Here is a 20109-nt window from a genome sequence, read left to right as displayed (position 1 = left end):
AACTCTACAGGTTGTAGCTTGCTCAGTGACTCTTCAGCGGCTACACTTTCAGAACTTCAAATTCATGGAGCTTTGTCCATGATGAAGTTCATCATTTTCTTCGTCTATGTAACTTTAGTCTACTCGGGTGAGATTCATTTCATAACATCCTGATCGATGAATTCTGTCAGCAGGGCCTCAAGCTACTTCCGTATGTTGAACTGAAAGGAAAATGACGACAAATTGTAATATTTTCTTCAGCATTGTTTATAATATCCAGGCTAATAGAAAGTGTGTTATGCATGTTTGATGGATTCAGTAGTTGCTCAGGTAAAGATCAGGACTAATGTAAGAAACTATGTATTTCATTGGATGTAGATGTGTGACGACAAACTGCCATAACTACAGTTTTAAAAAGACTTTTAGAATAGCTGTTTATGTAAAAAATTAAATACATAGTCATTTTCATTGGGATTAGAGTCTCAATGTAATATTCATTAGGATAGTGGTATTTCATGGTAATATAGTTTAAGACACTCTGACTGTTTACCCATTCTTTGTGTTGTTGATTGTGTCTTATGTTTCTCAGAGTTACACAGCTTGATCACCACATACACTGGAATACATGGACAGACGGTTGCAGGAATCCCAGAGTTTTCTGCTGTAACTACACTGGATGGACGTCAGATTGATTATTATGACAGTGAGATAAAGAAGCTGATTCCCAGACAGGTCTGGATGAAGGAGTTTGCATCTGGAGACACCTGGAAAGAAGACACTAAGATCAGAGAGCGAGTGCAGCAGATCTACAAAAACAATATTCCTCGTCTAATGGAGCGATTCAATCAGACACATGGTGAGTAAAATGCTTTATACTAAACATTTAAACACTAAAGCATTACTTTGAACATTAAAAAAAGCAGGAGTTATTTATTAAATCTAATGAGAACCCTCTCTCTCTTTTCCTCAGGTGTTCATGTGTATCAGAGGATGTATGGATGTGATTGGGATGATGAGACTGGAGAATCACGTGGGTTTGATCAGCACGGTTATGATGGAGAGGATTTGATCTCACTGGACCTGAAGGAGTTCAGATACATCACACCTGTACTGCAGGGAGTACCCACCGTGATGAAGTGGAACAATGACAGAGAACAGCTTGAATCACTAACACAATACTATAAATATGAGTGCATTAACTGGATGAAGAAGTTTTTAAATTTGGCAAACACTACTTTTAGGAGAACAGGTATAGGATCACAGCACTTTACATTGACATTAACATTAATTTACATTACCATGACTGTTTTGACTGTTACGTTAACATGACACTATTGTTATGTTTGAGTATAAACACAAAAATATATTTTATGTTATATTTTTTGTTTAGTTTTTTTTTTATTTAGTTTATTAGTTTGTTTGGTTTTGATTTGCTTTTTGTATTTAATATAACACTTCTGAACATATGTTTCGTAGGATGCATCATAACTACGAGGAATCAACTGATTCATATTAGTTTTGTTCCTTGTTCTGTATTGATTTTCAGAGCATTCCAAAGTGTCTCTGTTGCAGTTGGACCCAGACTATTATGTGGAGTGTCACGTCACAGGTCTTCACTCCAAAGAAACAACCATTTTGTGGAGGGAGAATGGCCAAGATATAAATAATTTAATGATGTTAGGAGAAAGTCTTCCAAATGAGGATGGGACCTTCCAGAGGTCTGTTACCCTCTTTGTCCATCCAGATGACTGGAAGAAGGACCAGTATGTTTGTGTGGTGGAGCACGAGGGAAAGACCACCCAGAAGATTCTGAGAGCGGACGAGATCAAGAGTAACTACAGTAAGTGTATATGTATATATATCTTAAATCTCTCCATGCTCTTGCGCTAGAAATTAATTATTTTTGCACCTGAACTAAACGTTGCCAAAAGTCAATCAATCAGACTTCCATGACTGACTGATGAAAATGCTACGTAAAATCTAATTGGCTGAGAGGGAACTGCACCTGCAATTCTTTTGACAATCAAAGATGTATCTGCAATTTTTAGCAATACTAATCAAATGTATATTAGAAATGGTTGGGATTGGGTGCTTAATTATTATAAACCATTAATTATTATAGATTTTATCAGCTAGTTGCTGCAGCCCTATTTTGCTGTGTCTGCATATAATTGTGCATTTTTATTTAAGTGTTTCTGTATTTAAAAAAAACAATTTCTAGGACATCCAGAATTACACCATAGCATTATTGTGATTTGGATGGGGATAAACACAGCTGTGGTTCTGCTTGTTTTTATTGTAATCCAAACAATGCGTCATATGGTAAGTATATGTTTACCTGTCATTCTTGGAACTGATCTTATTTCTCATTCAAGTGGCTTCATCAGCTGTTGAATGATGGGAATGTCTTCAGCAGTGATATTAGCATTCAAACATTTGGATTCACACAGACGTTTTAATGTTTTTGATACATGAACAAGGTGGAATTAAATAGGCTTTACTAATTTTGCGAATCATTATGGAAATTTAGAATGATAAATGACAAGTTGACATGAAATTAAATCTATTTTCTAAATGCATGTTATTATTATGAATGATTTTTATTTATTTATTTTTTTTAAACTGACCTCTTAACCCTCTACTGCACACATTTTGATGGTACATGATACAAAAATGATTCCACATCATTTTTTAGTTTATTTGGGAACATTTTATTAATAAAACATTTTTTGATCACCCCTCACCCCCCATCCCAAAATATTTTTTTGTTGCCTTAAGGCAGGGGTCGGCAACCCGCGGCTCCCTGTTCGTAGAATATAAACCAATCATAATCATAAAATTGTCATTAGGAAAATATATATCAAAAATATTATAGAAAGCAAATTATTGGTTATTGTCCAGCAGTGTATTTTATTTCTTAGCCAATTAAAAGTAAAACATAAGAAGACATACGTTTTTTTTTTGTCAATTAGACAAACATACATACATAAATATTATTATTATTACATTTGACATCTCTGTCCCCCTCACTTCTGAAATGATTGCTGCGCCCCTGCACTGTAACATATAAAACTTTAGCTATATGCTGTGCTATCTTCATTTTAAGGATCAAATAGGTTTTGTGGCTCCACGTGAATTTTATTTGGTGGGAAAGGGGCCAAATGGCTCTTTTGATGTTGAAGGTTGCAGACCCCTGCTTTAGGGACCCCGGTCTCATGAAAATGCGTATAAATAGTACGCCAAATAAAAACGAAAACTCGTGGTATTGATACGCAAAAATGGACTTTGGCGTGTATATGCTACGCGCGTGTTTGGCGTGCTTATGATACACAGTTTTCGCGTGCATATGATACGCATCTACCCCACAACCCTAATCTTACCCATCACATAGCATATACACGCCAAAGTCCATTTATGTGTATCAATGCCACGAGTTTACGTTTTTATTTGGCGTACTATTTATACGCACTCGGGTTAGCCTTAGGGCAATGTTGTGCAACAATGTTGCAGAATCATGGAGAAAATTCTCCATTCACATTTCATAAGACATTGTTCAGAGAGCAATACAAAATCACAAATCTGTCAAAAAATGTCTAGAAATCATTAAGTGAAAAGGGAAAAACACTTGAAACACATTGATATATTGCATTTGATACAGACGTAGGTTTGTGTCATAGTACGGGGATGGGAAACTTCGGTCCTGGAGGGCCACTGTCCTGCAGAGTTTAGCTCCAACAACAATTAAACACACCTGCCTGTAGCTTTCTAGTGATCTTAACAGACATTCATTAGCTGGTTCTGATGTGTTTGATTAGGGTTGGAGCTAACTCTGCAGGACAGTGGCCCTCCAGGACCGAAGTTTCCCAAACCTGATGTGGTGTGCCATGTCACATCATGTACTTCATGGAATGAAATTTTACTCCGTGTGAAACTTCAAAAAGCACTTTTTCTCTGCTGTGAAACAGAGGTGCACGTTACAATTTTTGCACATCACTTTGGATGTTCCTGTGCACCCAGGAACCTTGCATCTTCTCTTTTTGTCACACATTATTTGCCTGTATGTATTGTCAATGGGAAATCCTGATTAGGGATGGGAGCCGTGAACCCCTGCTTCCTTACCCTTATTGCACAACGTTGCCCTGAGGCAACAAAAAGAAAAACTGAATTTCGGAACATGCAAAATAAAAATAAAACCTGACAAAAGTCTTCTCTACATGTGCACACATGTAAACGGTGCTGTGGCTGTGTTTGGAATTGTTTTTGTTGGTGAAATAGAGCAAAAGCAGGCATGGTGTCTAAAACGTAAGTCTCTTGATATTAACTTATTGTTTATTAAACTGTTGTATAAAATCAATTCACAATTCACAAATCACATTTGTAACCATGCTGATTTTTGTATAAAATCAATTCACAAATCACATTTGTAACCATGCTGATTTTTTATTTAAAACGGCACTCTTCGTGTGATATTGATTAACTATATGAAATTATATAACTATATACATTTTCTGCCCCCTTATCTTGAATTATGTGATCATTCTTAATGCATATTAATAGACTGAATCATGCACTGAAAGAACGCACTCTAAATGCCTACGTGCACTAAGTTAATGTAATGTTAGTCGCTTATGCAGATGCGTGCACTCTGTAGGTGTGTTTTGTTTGGTGTTTGCAATATTCTCGATAATGTAATGAGTTCAGTATTTGCGCTAAACCTGCGCAGATTTGGCTTGCATGAACTTCCCCAAGAAATTAATGAGTGAACATAACTTACAAAAAGTAACCCGCCACTCGCACTAAGTTAGTGTAGTCGCTTATGCGTGCCTTTGTAGGTGTGTTTTGTTTGGTTTTTGCAATATAGGCTACTCAATAATGCCATGATGTCTCAGGAGTTCAGTATTTGCGCTAAACCTGTGCAGATTTGGCTTGCATGAACTTCCCCAAGAAATTAATGAGTGAACATAACTTACGAAAAGTAACCGGCCAAATTGGCTAGTGATTTGACAGCGTTACCTGCCACAGCTGATTTTTACCCGCATTTGGCGGGTTGGCGGGTGTTAATTTCAAACCCTGATTACAAATGTTTGAATGCTAGTACCTGCTCCAAAATGTCTTCAGATATCAAGAAATTATTGTTAATAATTTGTCTCTCCCTGATCATAATATCAAGATTATTATTCAACTAAGCGTTACATGCATAATCCAGTTTTCAGTAGCAGCGTTTACATGGACCAAAATATTCCACTCTTATTCATACAAGTTTTGCTGATGGCTAGTCTAAAGTCTCCCATAACCATATCAATATAAACTGGATTGAAAGAAATCTTCAAAAGAAGATCTGCATTTCAGAAATTCCGATCTAATAGGGGGTCTGAATACTTTCCGTACCCACTGTATATATACTGTATATATAAGTTTTATAGTTTTTTTAATAGAAATTTTAGATGTTAGAATTTTAGAATGTTAGGTTTGACTTATAAAAGCTATATTTATAAAGCCAAATGTTTAAGCAGCATTTGAGAGATTTTTTATAGAATTAGCTGTTTTTACACAATCATTCCAAAAAATAAGGATTTGAATTGGTCACATGCTGCTTTAGTGGTCGTACAAATGGTAATTAATAATATCTTCTTTAATTCTTTGACATTCATTTTCAGAAAACAAAGTCTGACAAAGCATTTTAGCCCATAATACAGCGAAGGACAAGGGTCTGCAGAGTCCCTAAATTTTAAAGATTCAACAGACAACAATTGTGATGACAACAATTTTGGTTAACATTCAGGAGCAGGGAGATCATGGACCTGTTTTTTATGAAAGGGCATCAGTGCCAGTTTTGGCTCACAATGACATGATTAAAAAGAAAGTCCATTAGGTAAGTATAAAATGTGTTACTTAGGAAGCATCTAGTAAATTACTGGACATTTTCAGTTAATGCAACTATGTAAATATGTACAGTAAGTGTTGTTTCCATGTTGTGTGGATATGTGAATTGTGTGGATATTGATGTGAAGGTGCAAATACAAAAGAATATACAGATGCTATCTGTACATGACACTTAGGTTAGTAATGTGTGCCTTTGATGTATGTGTTTTGATTATTACTGTGTGTGTGTGTGTGTGTGTGTGTGTGTGTGAACTTGTTGTTCACCTCTTGCATTTGTAAATATTATAAAAGAAAATTTTCTGTAAATGCTAAATATTTTATTTTAAAGACATATACGTTTACTGACTGTTATTATTTTTTTTAAAAGCTAGCTTTGTGAGTTTTTATTGTTAAAATGAAACCGTCTAACATCATGCAGATCTTTTGTTTTTCAATAAAACTAATATATGCAAAAAAAACAATATAAGCTGACAAAATGTGATGAACTGCCGATGCTGCAGGTGCAATGTCTTTGTGTGTAAATTCACGTGGGGCTCAGAGTATAATGTTTTTTTTGTTTTCAAATTTCACACACTTGTCACAATTTCACTTTTTTCTATATTTACCCCAAAAGAACTGAAGTAAAATGTGACAACATGCCCCATAGGTGGACATATGACAGCTTAAAATGTTCTGATCTGATCTAATGAAAAAAATATACAAGACAAACAAAAATATATTTTTTCAATAAAATAAAATAATTCATTTTTTTTAAATAAAATAATCCTGTCTTTTAAGAATTAAAAATAAACTTGACAATGAACACATTGTAACCAGGGCCTATGCATGGGACGGCCCTGATAGCAACACACAGCTACTCCGCATAGTTCAAAACAATGTGGGAATACTCAAGTAAATGTACTTAGTTACTGTCCACCTCTGGTTACAACTAACCCTGTGTTTGTTTGTGCTCCATGCATCCCTATGCTTTATTTCAAACATTTTTAAGCCTCTCACCTCAGAAAAACATAATCTTCTGTCAGACACAGTTGCAGTAAAAAGTGTCTGGAAAAATCGCATTGTGATTATTCCGTATCTGCTGTCAAATGAGATGTTGTCAAACTATAAGTCAACTATAAACATTATTCTAACATTATTTTCCTAATGTTGCCTAATTAAAAATAAGTCTCTCACCTCAGAAAAAGGAACTGTCCAGTCAGACATTTTACTGTGTGCATGCTCTTCAGTTCAAATGTGGAGGTGCGCGCTGTATATCACTTCATATATAAAGATCAAACAGTCCATTTATGTTGACTTGGTAAAAAGAAACACCTTTTGTGTTAAGGAAAGTTAAATTTTGTCATTGATGTTTAATAGCACATTTTAAAAAGTCATCAGAAAACATTAAATTAACGTGTAATTTGATGGGAATGAAAGTACAGACAATAAATCATGAAATTCCTAAAGTATTATGAATATAGTATGTGACTATTGTTATTAGTTATCTTAACCATAGCACACATACGTCTGCAAGATGTCTGTTAAAGATCACTTCATCTGGAAAGCATCTGCTGTATACAAACATCTGATAGACGTCTGTGAGATGTCAGTTTTACATTCATTCTAAATCATAAACATCTTAAAGACATCTTCTAAACGTCTATTTGACATCTGATAGGAAACATCCTGTAGATGTATTGCAGATGAGCAAACACTCTAAAAAATACATCTTGCAGATGTAAATGCAGATGTCAAATAGATGTCTCTGTGATGGATGTGTGCTGTCAGACCCATGACTTTGCATGTTGCCAATAAGTTATGAAATGACTAAAGTATTATGAATATAATATGTAGCTGGGCCGTTGTTGGTTTTCTTATAACCATAAGAGTTAGCGCTGACGACGTTTTGAGTTGGTAATTTTATGGTAATTAAATCATGGGCATGCAATGTCCTATTAACGTCCAATTATTAAATCATGAAATGACCAAAACATACCTATAGATTACATAACTGGTACATCGTGTGTTAGCTGAGAAAACTCTAAGGCCCGGTTTCACAGACAGGGCTTAGACTAAGCCAGGATTAAGTCTTAGTTCAATTAGGGAATTTAAGTAGCTTTTATAAAGGTGATTTAGAAAAAAAAAAAAACATTACTGGTGTGCATCTTGAGACAAAACAGTAACACTGACAAATTGTAAGATATGTCAGTGCAACTGGCTTTCAGTTAAAACAGCTCAAACATGCATTTTAGTCCAGGACTAGCTTAAGCCTTGTCTGTGAAACCGGGGGTCAATTGCATAATTTTCCTCCTCAAGGGCCGATGTGACTGTTGCTGAAATATTGTTCTTGGTAATGAAAATGAAGGCACGTAAGGCACCTTTTGGCTCACGAGAGGTTGTGGAGCTTCAGGAGGACAGGGCTTTATTTGGCACTGGATTGTGTAAGGACTTGTCTGAATTTATTTATACAGTGAAGACTATCCAGTGTTATTTTACGTTTGATTACTTCATTCAATTTCTGCAGTATTTCCGTACCTGAATATTAGTGTTAGATCTACCTGTTAACAGAAATGATCGAATGTCTGTCTGGAAAACAATGGTTACTGAATAAAGCAGTCAACTTGTGAGTAAAACTTTCCTCCTTAAACATCCGTATTGAAACTGTTTATTTAGACCTGCAGCTTCCCTCAGTAACCACTTCTTCCTGTGGATGTGGTGAAGTTTTTGAAGAGTGTTTGCAGAGCTCTTTGACAGCTACGCTTATTTGAGAGTCAAATGCATAGATCTTTATCCATAATGAAGGTCATTGTTTTCTTCATCTACGTACCTTTTGTTTACTCAGGTGAGATTCATTTCATAACATCATTTAAAGGATGAATTCTCTGTTAGCTAATCAAGTAAATCCATATTTAGGCTCTCGTGAATATAGCCACAGAAGCTGGCATGGCGTTAAAAAGGAAAGAAAGATTTTTCCGTCAGCAAGGCCTTCAGCTACTTCCCTTTAGTTTTATTAGTATGTTGAATAAGCGTTTAGTTTAGTGCTTCAACGTAAACTAATTTCAGTTTTTTGCCTTTTTGTTTAGTTTCAACTAATACTTTTATTATATTTATTTATTCGATTTATTGTTAATTTTGTTTTATTTCAGCTTTATTTTAATTAACAGAAATGTTTTTAATAGTTTTAGCTATCGATAATATCCCTGGTTGAACTGACAGAAAATCATGTGGTGTTTTCTAATTTTCTCAAATATAAAACAATTTATTATTATTATTTTCTCCCTTTTTATCAAATTAGTTTTTTTATCTAGTCCTACATGAATGACTAAAGATATGAACATTTGGATGCAAATTAACCCGTTAACATAGATCCATAGATTCAAGAACGCTTTGAAATACAGGCCCAAGGTTGGTCTTTTTAAAGAAGACACTGCAGATTATAAACACGTGAAAAATGAACATGTAAAATAGTTCTAGAAGTTTTAGTAAAGCCAATGTACTGAACTTATTTTATATGAAATTTGTTTTACAAAATAATTTGGACTCTAAAATTGCTATAAAAATATACATGTATATCTAACCTAGTGATGCTCCAAATTTGAAGTTGATATCACAAAAACTGAGCTCGCAAAAGGTTTTATAGTACAGTTTATAATGTAACACAATGTTTTCACAGGATGAGTTTTAGATTTAAACCTTTCCAGTGATGCCTAATTTATGATGAAACTGCAAAAGTATTGATGAAGTGAAAAGAAAATGCTGAAACATGCAAACAGTCATTTTAATGTGGTGTTTAATCGTGTTTGAGAGCTTTGTCATCTTGTTGTTTGTTCAGAGAGGCACATCTTCCCCACACTTTACACTGAAATAAATGGACAGACGGTTGCAGGATTCCTAGATATTTCTGCTGTAACTACACTGGATGGACAGCAGATTGATTATTATGACAGTGAGATAAAGAAGCTGATTCCCAAACAGGACTGGATGAAGGAGTTTGCATCTGAAGACAGATTTAAAGAATACACTGAGTTCAGAGAACGAGTGCAGCAGACCAACAAAATCAACATTCGTTTTATAATGGAGCAATTCAATCAGTCACACGGTGAGATACAATACTTTATACTACAGTTTTAAACATCAAGAATGACCTTATACAATAAAAATACAAGTAAGCCCTCTCTCTCTTTTCCTCAGGTGTTCATGTGTATCAGAGGATGTATGGATGTGATTGGGATGATGAGACTGGAGAATCACGTGGGTTTGATCAGCACGGTTATGATGGACAGGATTTCATCTTTCTAGACATGAAGGAGTTCAGATACATCACACCTGTACTGCAGGGAATAATCACAGTGCAGAAGTGGAACAAGGACAGAGAACAACTTGAATTACTGAAACAATACTACGAATACGAATGTGTTGAGTGGTTAAAATATTTCTTGACATTAAGGAAAGCGGGTTTAGAGAGAAGAGGTAGCTCATCTTCAAGAAATTCACTTTGTTCAACAAGTAGATTATTTTTGATTAAGGTAGATTGGGGGGAAACGCGACCCCACTGACTAGGTTTGAGAAAAATATGTAATTCTAAAAATAGTATTATATTTTTCTTTAATAACACATACTCCTAATCTACAGGCCTAACTATTCTCATATCATATATAACTGATGTTCTACAAAACAACAAGCTTTAAAACACTTTTTTTTTTTACTGCTGAAAATTAGATCACTTCCTGTGAAATCTGTTTTCTCTCAGGTTCATCAGCAGTGTGAGCTTCACGATGAATACTTCTAGATCACTCTTGTCAACACAGTCCATAGTTACAACAAAAATGTATCTTGACTTTATCTAGTGGTTATTTTGTGAAAAACAGTAGGGAGGCATTTCCCCCACTCTACCCTATAATAAATAAGTCATTGGTGTTTGTCTTTTTTTTTTTTTTACCTCATTAACCCTCTGGTGCTCTTTGGTTAATTTTGACTGAGAAATTTTGTTTTCAAAAAATGTTTTGTAAAAAATCATAGCTTCATGAGAAAACTGCATTTTTAAGGCCTAGTCTCTATTTTAACCTGAAATACTGCATTAATTAAAAAAGAAATTACACATTTGTGGGGGAAATGATTTCCTTGGAAAAAATTGCATAAGTTATTGTATAAATATTATTTAGTACCATGAAATTCTCTCTCTAAAAAAAAAAAAATATTGAACAGAAATATATTACTTTTTTTCTGTTACATTTCAGGTGTCATTTGAGGAGCACTGAAGGGTTCAAACAAATTGTAGCTGTGTTTATGTTTAAGTTGATCTATTGCATAAATTGGAAGTATTAAGTATTTTCATCACTTTTTCTTAATTTTTTTGTAGCTCCTGTAGTGTCTCTGTTACAGAGGAGTTCCTCCTCTCCAGTGGAGTGTCATGCCACAGGTTTTTACCCATCAGCAGTGACTATCACCTGGTTAAAAAATGGAGAAGATCATGATGAGGATGTGGATCTTGGAGAGCTACTGCCAAATGAGGATGGGACCTTCCAGAAGACATCTATCCTCAATGTTCCTCAAGACGACTGGAAGAAGCACCAGTATGTTTGTGTGGTGGAGCACGAGACAGGGACCATCCGGAAGATTCTGAGAGAGAACGAGATCAAGAGTAACGACAGTAAGTTATTAATAGTGCGGTATATTGTGAAGTTCTTCTTCTGTCATACTGTATAATAAAAGTGACTAAGTTCGTCAAGCTTTGTCAAAAAAAAAGACAAGAATAAGTATTACTTAATTTGTCAATAGGACTTGTGCACTGTATTTCAAGTCTTTTAAGTCAAATTATAGATTTGTTTGAGGAACAGACCGAAATCATTCATTGCATTTACTTTTTTCAGACCTATATTGCTGTTTCTGTATATTATTGTATGTCTTTTTAAGTATAATTTTTGTGTTTTTAAGGACTTACAAAAGCATTCTTCAAAAAAATATTTCTGTCTGTGGCAGGAGTTTCCTTATTCCTGTATATTTGTCTTTCGATCCAATGTATACAAGTAAGTACTTTTACAGTTTTTCCGTGAACAGCTTCAATAGCTGTAGGATGATGGGAATGTCCTCAGAATTTACACAAGCAGAATTAAAAATCTGAACGAATATGTACGACATTACTTTGCAGCCGTGAAGTAAGAGCTGGCAGTCGGTCCGAACGAAAAGCAGATCAAAATCTTTGAAGAGTTTCCTCCGTTCATCTGTACGGGCCTCAGGTTCCAGTCCAGTTGGGATTCTTCAGGACCAAAACCGGTTTCAGTGTTAAATAATTTCCACGAGGACGTCACAAACCTGCATCAGTTGTAGTTTTTGCTCACTTGGTGCCTTGGGCAAGATATGACATGAAGGAATAAGAAGAAACACTTTCTAACATACAGTATGTGTGACGTTGGGTCTGTCCTACCACACTGGATATGAAGGTGCAAATGCAAACCAGATACTGTCTGTATATGAAACTCATGCTAATAGCAGCTGCCTCAGATGTGTTACTGTGTGTGATCTTGTCTTTCCATTTGTAAATATTTCAAACGAAAATGGCCTTTAAAGAGTGCTGGGTAAATTACTTAAAAATCGTAGTCAAGATTACTCATTTTAGGTAATGTATTCTGACCACTTTTGGATTACTTTTGACATCATTTGTTTATAGATTTAGGATTAATTGAAATGTGATTAATGTTATAAGAAGAAAAAATTTTATGACCATTAACTGACAGCAGAGAGCAAGCAAATGTAATGTTAAATTATTGAAATATTAACTTCAAGTAAGTATTTTTGGTTTGACTGGCAAGAAATGTCCCACCAGAGACAGCAATATATTGGATCACTGTTACACCACAATAAAGGTGAGAATATGTGCGAATGTGAGAATATGTGCGGTCTACTGCATCTACACACCCAAAGCGTGCACACATGAAACCGCTTCTCAGACAGCTCGCGACTACTGAACTGAGTTCTTTTTCATGGTGTATTGCACGTAAAGTTTCTAATACACACAAAATTTTCAAAACGCCCATCATGGCCAGTATTCCTACAAACGCAGTCGGTTATGTCTTAAATGAGTATAAACAGTTGAGAAGGAAACCGCTTGTGTAACAGTATATTAGATATGTACATTAGGTCTTAAAGTGACAGCAGCCTAATGAACCTGCTGCTGTCTGTGTCATTAATGTTAGTCAAAGAGCAAGTCACTCACTGCTTTTGACTAAACTTTTTGAAACTTTAACTGTAAGGTCTTGTCTGTATTTATTTATACAGTGAAGACTATCCAGTGTTATTTTACATTTGATTACTTCATTACATTTCTGCAGTATTTCTCTATCTGAATGTTAGTGTTAGATCTACCTGTCAGTAGAATGTCTAAAGTGGGGTATCAAAATAAAGTGTTAACAGAAATGATCGAATGTCTGTCTGGAAAAAAATGGTTACTGAATAAAGCGGTCAACTTGTGAGTAAAACTTTCCTCCTTAAACATCCATACTGAAAATGTTTATATAGACCTGCAGCTTCCGTCAGTAACCACTTCTTCCTGTGGATGTGGTGAAGTTTTTGAAGAGTATTTGCAGCGCACTTTCACAGCTACGCTTATTTGAGAGTCAAATGCATGGATTTTTGTCCATAATGAAGCTCATCATTTTCTTCATCTGTGAACCTTTTGTTTACTCAGGTCAGATTAACGATAAATAATTAGGGATGAATTCTCTGTCAGCTAACCAAGTAAATCCAAATGTAGTCTTAGGGTTTTTAGAACAAAAAAAAAATCTTAAATATCTAATTTAGTTTTATCTTTGAATAATTAAATTTGGCTCTCGCCATGAATATAGCCACAGAAGATGGCATGGCATTAAAAAGAAAGATTTCTGTCAGCAAGGCCTTCAGCTACATCCGTGTGTTGAACTCAGTGTTACTTTAGTTTTATTAATATATTGAATCAGTGTTTATTTTATACGTTTCTTTTTCTTGATAATTTTTGTTAAATTTTGTAGTAATTGTGTGCTTTTGTGATTTTATTATTTTTTGTTGTTGTTTGTATATTTTAATATTGCTATTTTAATTTTTATTTATCTCCAGTGCTTCAATGTAAACTTAGTTAATTGCCAGGCAACGGTTTTAATTTTCAGGTTTTCAATTAATGTTCATATTATAATTATTATCAATTTTGTTTTATTTCAGCTTTATTTTAATTAACATAAATGTTTTTAATATTTTTAGTTATCGATAATATCCCTGAAAATACCCTAATCTAATTTTCTCATATACAAAACAATTTATTATTATTATTATTATTAATTTGATTTACTTATTTTGTTCCTTTTTATTTTATTATTTATCTAGTACTATATAGTGTAGCACGATATACTGGTACTAAAAATGTATTGCGATACCCTGCTTTAAAAAACTGTGCGATTCCTCATTTCACTAATACACTTTAAGAATACTTTAAGAATGGCATTGTTTTAATAAGAGCCATATTTCCTGAGTTGTGTCGACGTGCGACAGCAGGACAGTGTGTGTTCAGCTCTTCTTCAGCTCCCTGCATGAACACTGGCCAAACATTATACATCCACGCAGTGTGCAGGACTGCTCAAAGTTACTGTACTAGGATTAAATTTACAGTCAGCATACTGTGGAATATATTACAGCAACTTGCCAATTGCTGCCAGCAAGTTACTGTAAATTTCACAGTAATCTTTTTACAGTGTAGTGAAAAAACTACTGAAATGCTATTTAAACTTATAGTTATTATTCTTCTGGGACTAAACTTTCTGTCTGTATCTATAATGTTGATCAAACAACAAAATAAAAGAAAAATCACTTACTGATCTTGACTGACTAATTTCAGTAGCTTTAATAAGACCAATGTGTGAATATTTAATTTTTACATTTTGACTACTTTATTCAGTGTATCATTTCTTACTTCAGTGCTACTGTTAAATAGACCTACTGTACCTAAAAACACTGTTTATTTAACTCGTGTCTTTGTTTTAATGTATGTCGTTTTGTTTGTGATTTGCATCTATGTTTTTATTTGCATCATGAACTAAAATTACTCTCATTGTGAAACAAGAGTTTGGTCATATTTCCCAACTCTAGCTCAAATATACAGTAAGTCAAAAGAGTGTGCTTTATTTTGTGACACGTGAACTTTTTCACCATCTGAGTTTGACAGGGCAGTTGAGCTCAATAATTACAGTCTAATTTGGCTTTATTCTTTTAGCTAACTTACCAATGTTTCAAAGATCTTTATTTACCTGTAGAATCAGCTATATCATAGACTGATAGTTGCTCACCATAGGCCTGTGTGGTGGCATTTTTTAAATTAATAGATAATATAGCGAACTATAAGTTTCATGTGGGTCATCTATTATTCAGTTGCTTTTCCAGTTGTTTTAGGTTCTTGTCATGGTATCGGTTCAGTAGTAGTATCTATCGAGATATTTTAGTCAGGTATCATATCGAAGTCAAAAGTTTGGAATCATGACAACATTAGTCCTATATGAATGACTAAAATTATGATCACTTTAATTTAAATTAACCTGTTAACTGTCACCCCCATTTTTTTTTAAACATAGATCCATAGATTCATGAACACTTTGCAATACAGACCTAAGGTTGGTATTGCAAAGCTGTAGCTATGTCTAATTAAATCATCTTCCAAATTTGAAGTTGATGTCACAAAATGAGCTTGCAAAAAGGTTTTAAAGTACCATTTCCATGGTGATGCAATATCAAAACCGTTTTCACAAGGTGGGTTTTGGGTTTAAAGCATTTCAGTAATGCCTAATTAGTGAAAAAATCTATCTATCTATCTATCTATCTATCTATCTAAACATACTAGTGGTGCATTTAATCATGCTAAAACATGCTAGCGGTCTGTTAAACAATGTTAGAAACATGCCAAAACATGCTAGTAATGTGTTGTGTAATCATGTTAACAACATGCTAAAATATATTAACAATGTGTTAAATCATGTTAGAAACGTGCAAACATGTTATAAACATGCTAGCGAGGTGTTAAAACATGCAAGAAACAGGTTAGCAAACATGCTAGCAACTACATGGCAGACCTAACAACTACAAAGATCTAGACACTACATGGAAACACCCTAACAACCACACATAACTCCTTAGTGACCTCTCAAAACACCCTAGCAACTGCCTATCAACCACCAACAGTACCGTAGCAACCGCATAGCAATGGTCTAATAACCACCGAGAACACCCTGGCAACAACCTATCAACCACCCATAACACCATAGCAACCACTTGGAATACCCTAGCAACTGCCTAGCTACAACATAGCAACCACCCATAACACCCTAGCAACCATCCAGAGTACCCTAGCAACACCCTAGCAATCACCTTGGGCACCCTAGAAACCAACTAATAACACCATAGCACCCATTCAAAACCAGCAAGAACACAGTTGCATCTGTCTGAGAAACTTAACCTTCAAATTTTGAGCTTTTAAATCTATCTAAACATACTAACGGTGTGTTTAATCATGTTAAAACATGTTAGCTGTGTGCTAAATGATGCTAAAACATGCTAGCGGTGTGTTAAATGATGTTAGAAACATGCCAAAACATGCTAGTAATTTTAAATCATGTTAACAACATGCTAAAATACATTAGCAATCTATCTATCTATCTATCTTCAAGATTTGAAGCAACTACTTCAAACTTTCAGGCTTGGCTTTCTCAAGTCAACCTACAGTTTGTCTTGACAAACATTATCTAGTTTATGATGAAACTGCAAAAGTAGTGATGTGAAATTAAAAGAAAAAACTGAACGACTCAAACAGTAATTTGATTTATGGCACTGTATGTGGTGTTTAACTGTGTTTGTCTTGTTGTTTGTTCAGAGAGGCACATCTTCCCCACACTTTACACTGAAATAAATGGACAGACGGCTGCAGGATTCCCAGATATTTCTGCTGTAACTACACTGGATGGACAGCAGATTGATTATTATGACAGTGAGATGAAGCTGATTCCCAAACAGGACTGGATGAAGGAGTTTGCATCTGAAGACAGATTTAAAGAATACACTGAGTTCAGAGAACGAGTGCAGCAGACCAACAAAATCAACATTACTGTTCTAATGGAGCAATTCAATCAGTCACATGGTGAGTTACAATACTTTATACCATAGTTTTAAATGTCAAAGAATTATCTTTTACAGTAAAAAAAAGAGCAGATCTTAGAGAACTCCTTTTCTTCTTCAGGTGTTCATATGTATCAGAGGATGTATGGATGTGATTGGGATGATGAGACTAATGTCTCTCGTGGGTTTGATCAGCACGGTTATGATGGACAGAATTTCATATTTCTAGACCTGAAGGAGTTCAGATACGTCACACCTGTACTGCAGGGAATAATCACAGTGCAGAAGTGGAACAAGGACAGAGAACAGCTTGAATTACTGAAACAATACTACGAACAAGACTGCGTTGACTGGATAAAATATTTCTTGATGTTAGGGAAAGCGGCTTTAGTGAAAAGAGGTAGTTTGTATTCAAGAAATTCACTTTGTTTTATCAAGTAGATTATTTTTTATTATAATAAATTAGTCATTGGTGCGATTGCTTCATTGACCCTCTGCTGCTCTTCGTTCATTTTTGACCGAAAAATGTAACATTTTGAAATGTAAAAAATTGTAGCTTCATGGTAAAACTGGATTTTAAACGCCTAGTATTTTAACCCAAAATACTGCATTAATTGAAAAATAATGGAAACATTTGAGAAATTATGTATTTTCAATGGGTAAATGGCATAAATTATTGCATACATATGAGTACCATAAAATTCTCTCATAATACAAAATATAAAATACAAAAATAGTATTGAACAAAAATACATACATAGTAAAAAAAAAGTGTCACTTTTGATGATGAAACCACAAATGTGACTCCCAAATGAGAAACATCGATGGGTTAAAACTAAATATAGCTGCATTTATGTTTGAGTTGATCTTATGCATAAATTTGAAGTATTAAACTTTTTTCCCTCACATTTATTTTAATCTTTTTTCTTTCTTTTTTTTTTTTAGAGGAAGTGTCTCCTCTAGTGTCTCTGTTACAGAAGGATTCCTCCTCTCCAGTGTCGTGTCATGCCACAGGTTTTTACCCATCAGCAGTGACTATCACCTGGTTAAAAAATGGACAGCAGCACGACGAGGATGTGGATCTTGGAGAGACACTAATAAATGAGGATGGGACCTTCCAGAAGACTGTTACCCTCAATATTTATCTAGACGACTGGAAGAAGCACCAGTATGTTTGTGTGGTGGAGCACGAGGGAAAGACCATCCAGAAGACTGAGGAGGAGATCATTAGTAACAAAAGTAAGTTGTTAATAGTGCAGTATAGTGTTTATAGGGTGTACTCAGCGGCTAGAGAATACCCATAATGCACTGTGAGGGTTGTGCCGAGTGAATTGCCACATCTCGCCAGAAGATGGCGCCTGCATTTTCCATTGTTTTATTTATTTTAAGGTGAAATGCACACCTCTCTAAGGGGCCGTTCACATGTCGCGCATAAAGCACGTGGAAAACGCTAGCTGCGCCGCTTTCTTCTTCTTTCCAAGGGAAAGCTTGCGCTCCCTTTGCGTCTGCCATTGCTAACAACCATGGCCTGCACTCTTCATGAGACGCGGAAGTTTCAGCAAAGGATAAATTAATTTCCAGCACTGAAATTCTCTTGCAGTAGTTTTCTTCAGTAGTTTCACATGTGACTGGTTTGTATTTACCGCCGCACTGGTAACAGTCATTTTGGTTGACTACCTGTTGTATATCCTCCATGTTTCTCCAGACAACTGGAAGATGAACCAGTATTTTTTGTGGAGGAGCACAAGGTAAAGACCACCCAGAAGATTCGTGATCGAGATTAACGAAGGTAAGTTGTTAATAGTGAGCTGTAGTGTTTTTATGCTTATGTTTTGGGTGAACTATCCCTTTAATGAACTACATAGTGATATTAAAAGATTAAATTCAGTATACACCTTATTGATGATGCATACTATATACAAGCAAACAGATGAACCCAGAATATGAGCACAGCGCACAGTTTCTTGTTAAGTGTAAAGAAAAAGATTAACTATTTATTGCATTGCATTTATATTAAATCAACAAATGCAAACTTTCTCGAGGAACGCAAAACTTCTGCGACTGAACCTAAAGTTTCTGGGCAAATGCAAATTTTTGCAAGTGAATGCAAAATGTCTCTCATTAAAATGTCTGTTTAATAGAAATCCAAGTAGGGTGGAATTAAATAGAGCCAATGCAATTCACTAATGTTGAAAATCACTTTTACAGCTGGAAATTATTCAGAATTATTGAAATACATTAAAATGCAATGCCTCATCTTCAATAGTCATCACTGCAGTTACAGTTCTGGGTGATGACAAACTTCTGAATGCTAGTCTGAACTTACTCCAAAATGTCTTCAAACGTCAAGAAATTAGACATATTGTTAATAAATGATCTCTACGTGATATTTAAAGAATTTATTGTTCAATCAAGCACTAAATGCGTAATCCAGTCTTCAATAGCTGCCTATACATGGACCATAATAATCAGCTCTTATTCATAGTTTCGTGTAACCATGTCAGTTGGAATAACCTGGCCAAACCTGTTTGAGATTTCATTTGGATTCAAATAGTTTTTCAAAATGTAAAAAAAATAAATACAATAGTTTGCTTGTTCTTAAATGGTGTAATTCAAAGTATCCCCTTTTAATCCATATGACATTACTTTGCAGAAACCAAAGTGTGAGCAGAAAATCTGTCAAAATAAAAAGCTGACCTGCAGTGACAAAAATCTTTGAAGAGTTTCCTCCAATCATCTGCTATTTTCCCAGATTTCAGTATAACTGGGAATCTTTCCAGCACACGTGTGTGACCAAAACATGTTTTGGTTTGTTTTTAAAGAAAATGTCCTGTAATTACATATTTTTAGTACTTTTTTTTTTCAATTTCTAAGTTCACTGAATATGTGTAGTTTGACGGCTTTTACAATTTGAAATGTAAAAAAAAAAAAGAATAAACTTTGAAAATTCAATACAGTTCTTGCAGTTTTCATAGTTTTTTTTTCATTAAAACGGTTGAAAGAAACAATATAAAGCTGAAAAAAATAAAACAACTTTCAATAATAATTTAATAATGGTACTGTCAGACTCTGTTCAGTGTTTCGTGTGTGTTTTGCTCCCCCACGTGCTCCAGGTTATGTCCATGCCCATATTTGGCCCTTCCT

At 34.8% G+C, this 20109-nt stretch overlaps 2 protein-coding genes across 2 annotated transcripts; both read left to right on the top strand.

The window, feature by feature from the left end:
• The first annotated feature begins 11 nt into the window (after positions 1 to 11).
• LOC107679077 (major histocompatibility complex class I-related gene protein-like) lies at positions 12 to 12138 on the top strand. Its single transcript, XM_016474527.1, has 9 exons — positions 12 to 127; positions 569 to 835; positions 950 to 1228; positions 1526 to 1819; positions 9674 to 9940; positions 10033 to 10311; positions 11201 to 11491; positions 11776 to 11867; positions 11990 to 12138. The coding sequence occupies exons 1-9, from the start codon at positions 79 to 81 to the stop codon at positions 11993 to 11995; spliced, it is 1824 nt and encodes a 607-aa protein (XP_016330013.1). The 5' UTR covers positions 12 to 78; the 3' UTR covers positions 11996 to 12138.
• Positions 12139 to 13479: 1341 nt separating this feature from the next.
• Positions 13480 to 19790, top strand: LOC107679072 (major histocompatibility complex class I-related gene protein-like). Its single transcript, XM_016474489.1, has 6 exons — positions 13480 to 13525; positions 16724 to 16987; positions 17087 to 17365; positions 17911 to 18204; positions 18671 to 18754; positions 19619 to 19790. The coding sequence occupies exons 1-5, from the start codon at positions 13480 to 13482 to the stop codon at positions 18715 to 18717; spliced, it is 930 nt and encodes a 309-aa protein (XP_016329975.1). The 3' UTR covers positions 18718 to 18754; positions 19619 to 19790.
• The last annotated feature ends 319 nt before the right edge of the window (positions 19791 to 20109 follow it).

Source organism: Sinocyclocheilus anshuiensis, unplaced genomic scaffold (genome assembly GCF_001515605.1).
Source record: "Sinocyclocheilus anshuiensis isolate Anshui unplaced genomic scaffold, SAMN03320099.WGS_v1.1 scaffold1580, whole genome shotgun sequence".
Lineage (NCBI taxonomy): Eukaryota > Metazoa > Chordata > Actinopteri > Cypriniformes > Cyprinidae > Sinocyclocheilus > Sinocyclocheilus anshuiensis.
This window is presented reverse-complemented; position numbering and strand designations above follow the sequence as displayed.

Bases quoted from the DNA above. Each gene is read 5' to 3' on its own strand.
- LOC107679077 (XM_016474527.1), top strand. From the start codon at position 79: ATGATGAAGTTCATCATTTTCTTCGTCTATGTAACTTTAGTCTACTCG. The intron at 128-568 runs GTGAGATTCATT...TATGTTTCTCAG, and splicing joins TGTAACTTTAGTCTACTCGG to AGTTACACAGCTTGATCACC. The intron at 1,229-1,525 runs GTATAGGATCAC...ATTGATTTTCAG, and splicing joins CACTACTTTTAGGAGAACAG to AGCATTCCAAAGTGTCTCTG.
- LOC107679072 (XM_016474489.1), top strand. From the start codon at position 13,480: ATGAAGCTCATCATTTTCTTCATCTGTGAACCTTTTGTTTACTCAG. The intron at 13,526-16,723 runs GTCAGATTAACG...TTGTTTGTTCAG, and splicing joins TGAACCTTTTGTTTACTCAG to AGAGGCACATCTTCCCCACA. The intron at 18,205-18,670 runs GTAAGTTGTTAA...ATGTTTCTCCAG, and splicing joins GGAGATCATTAGTAACAAAA to ACAACTGGAAGATGAACCAG.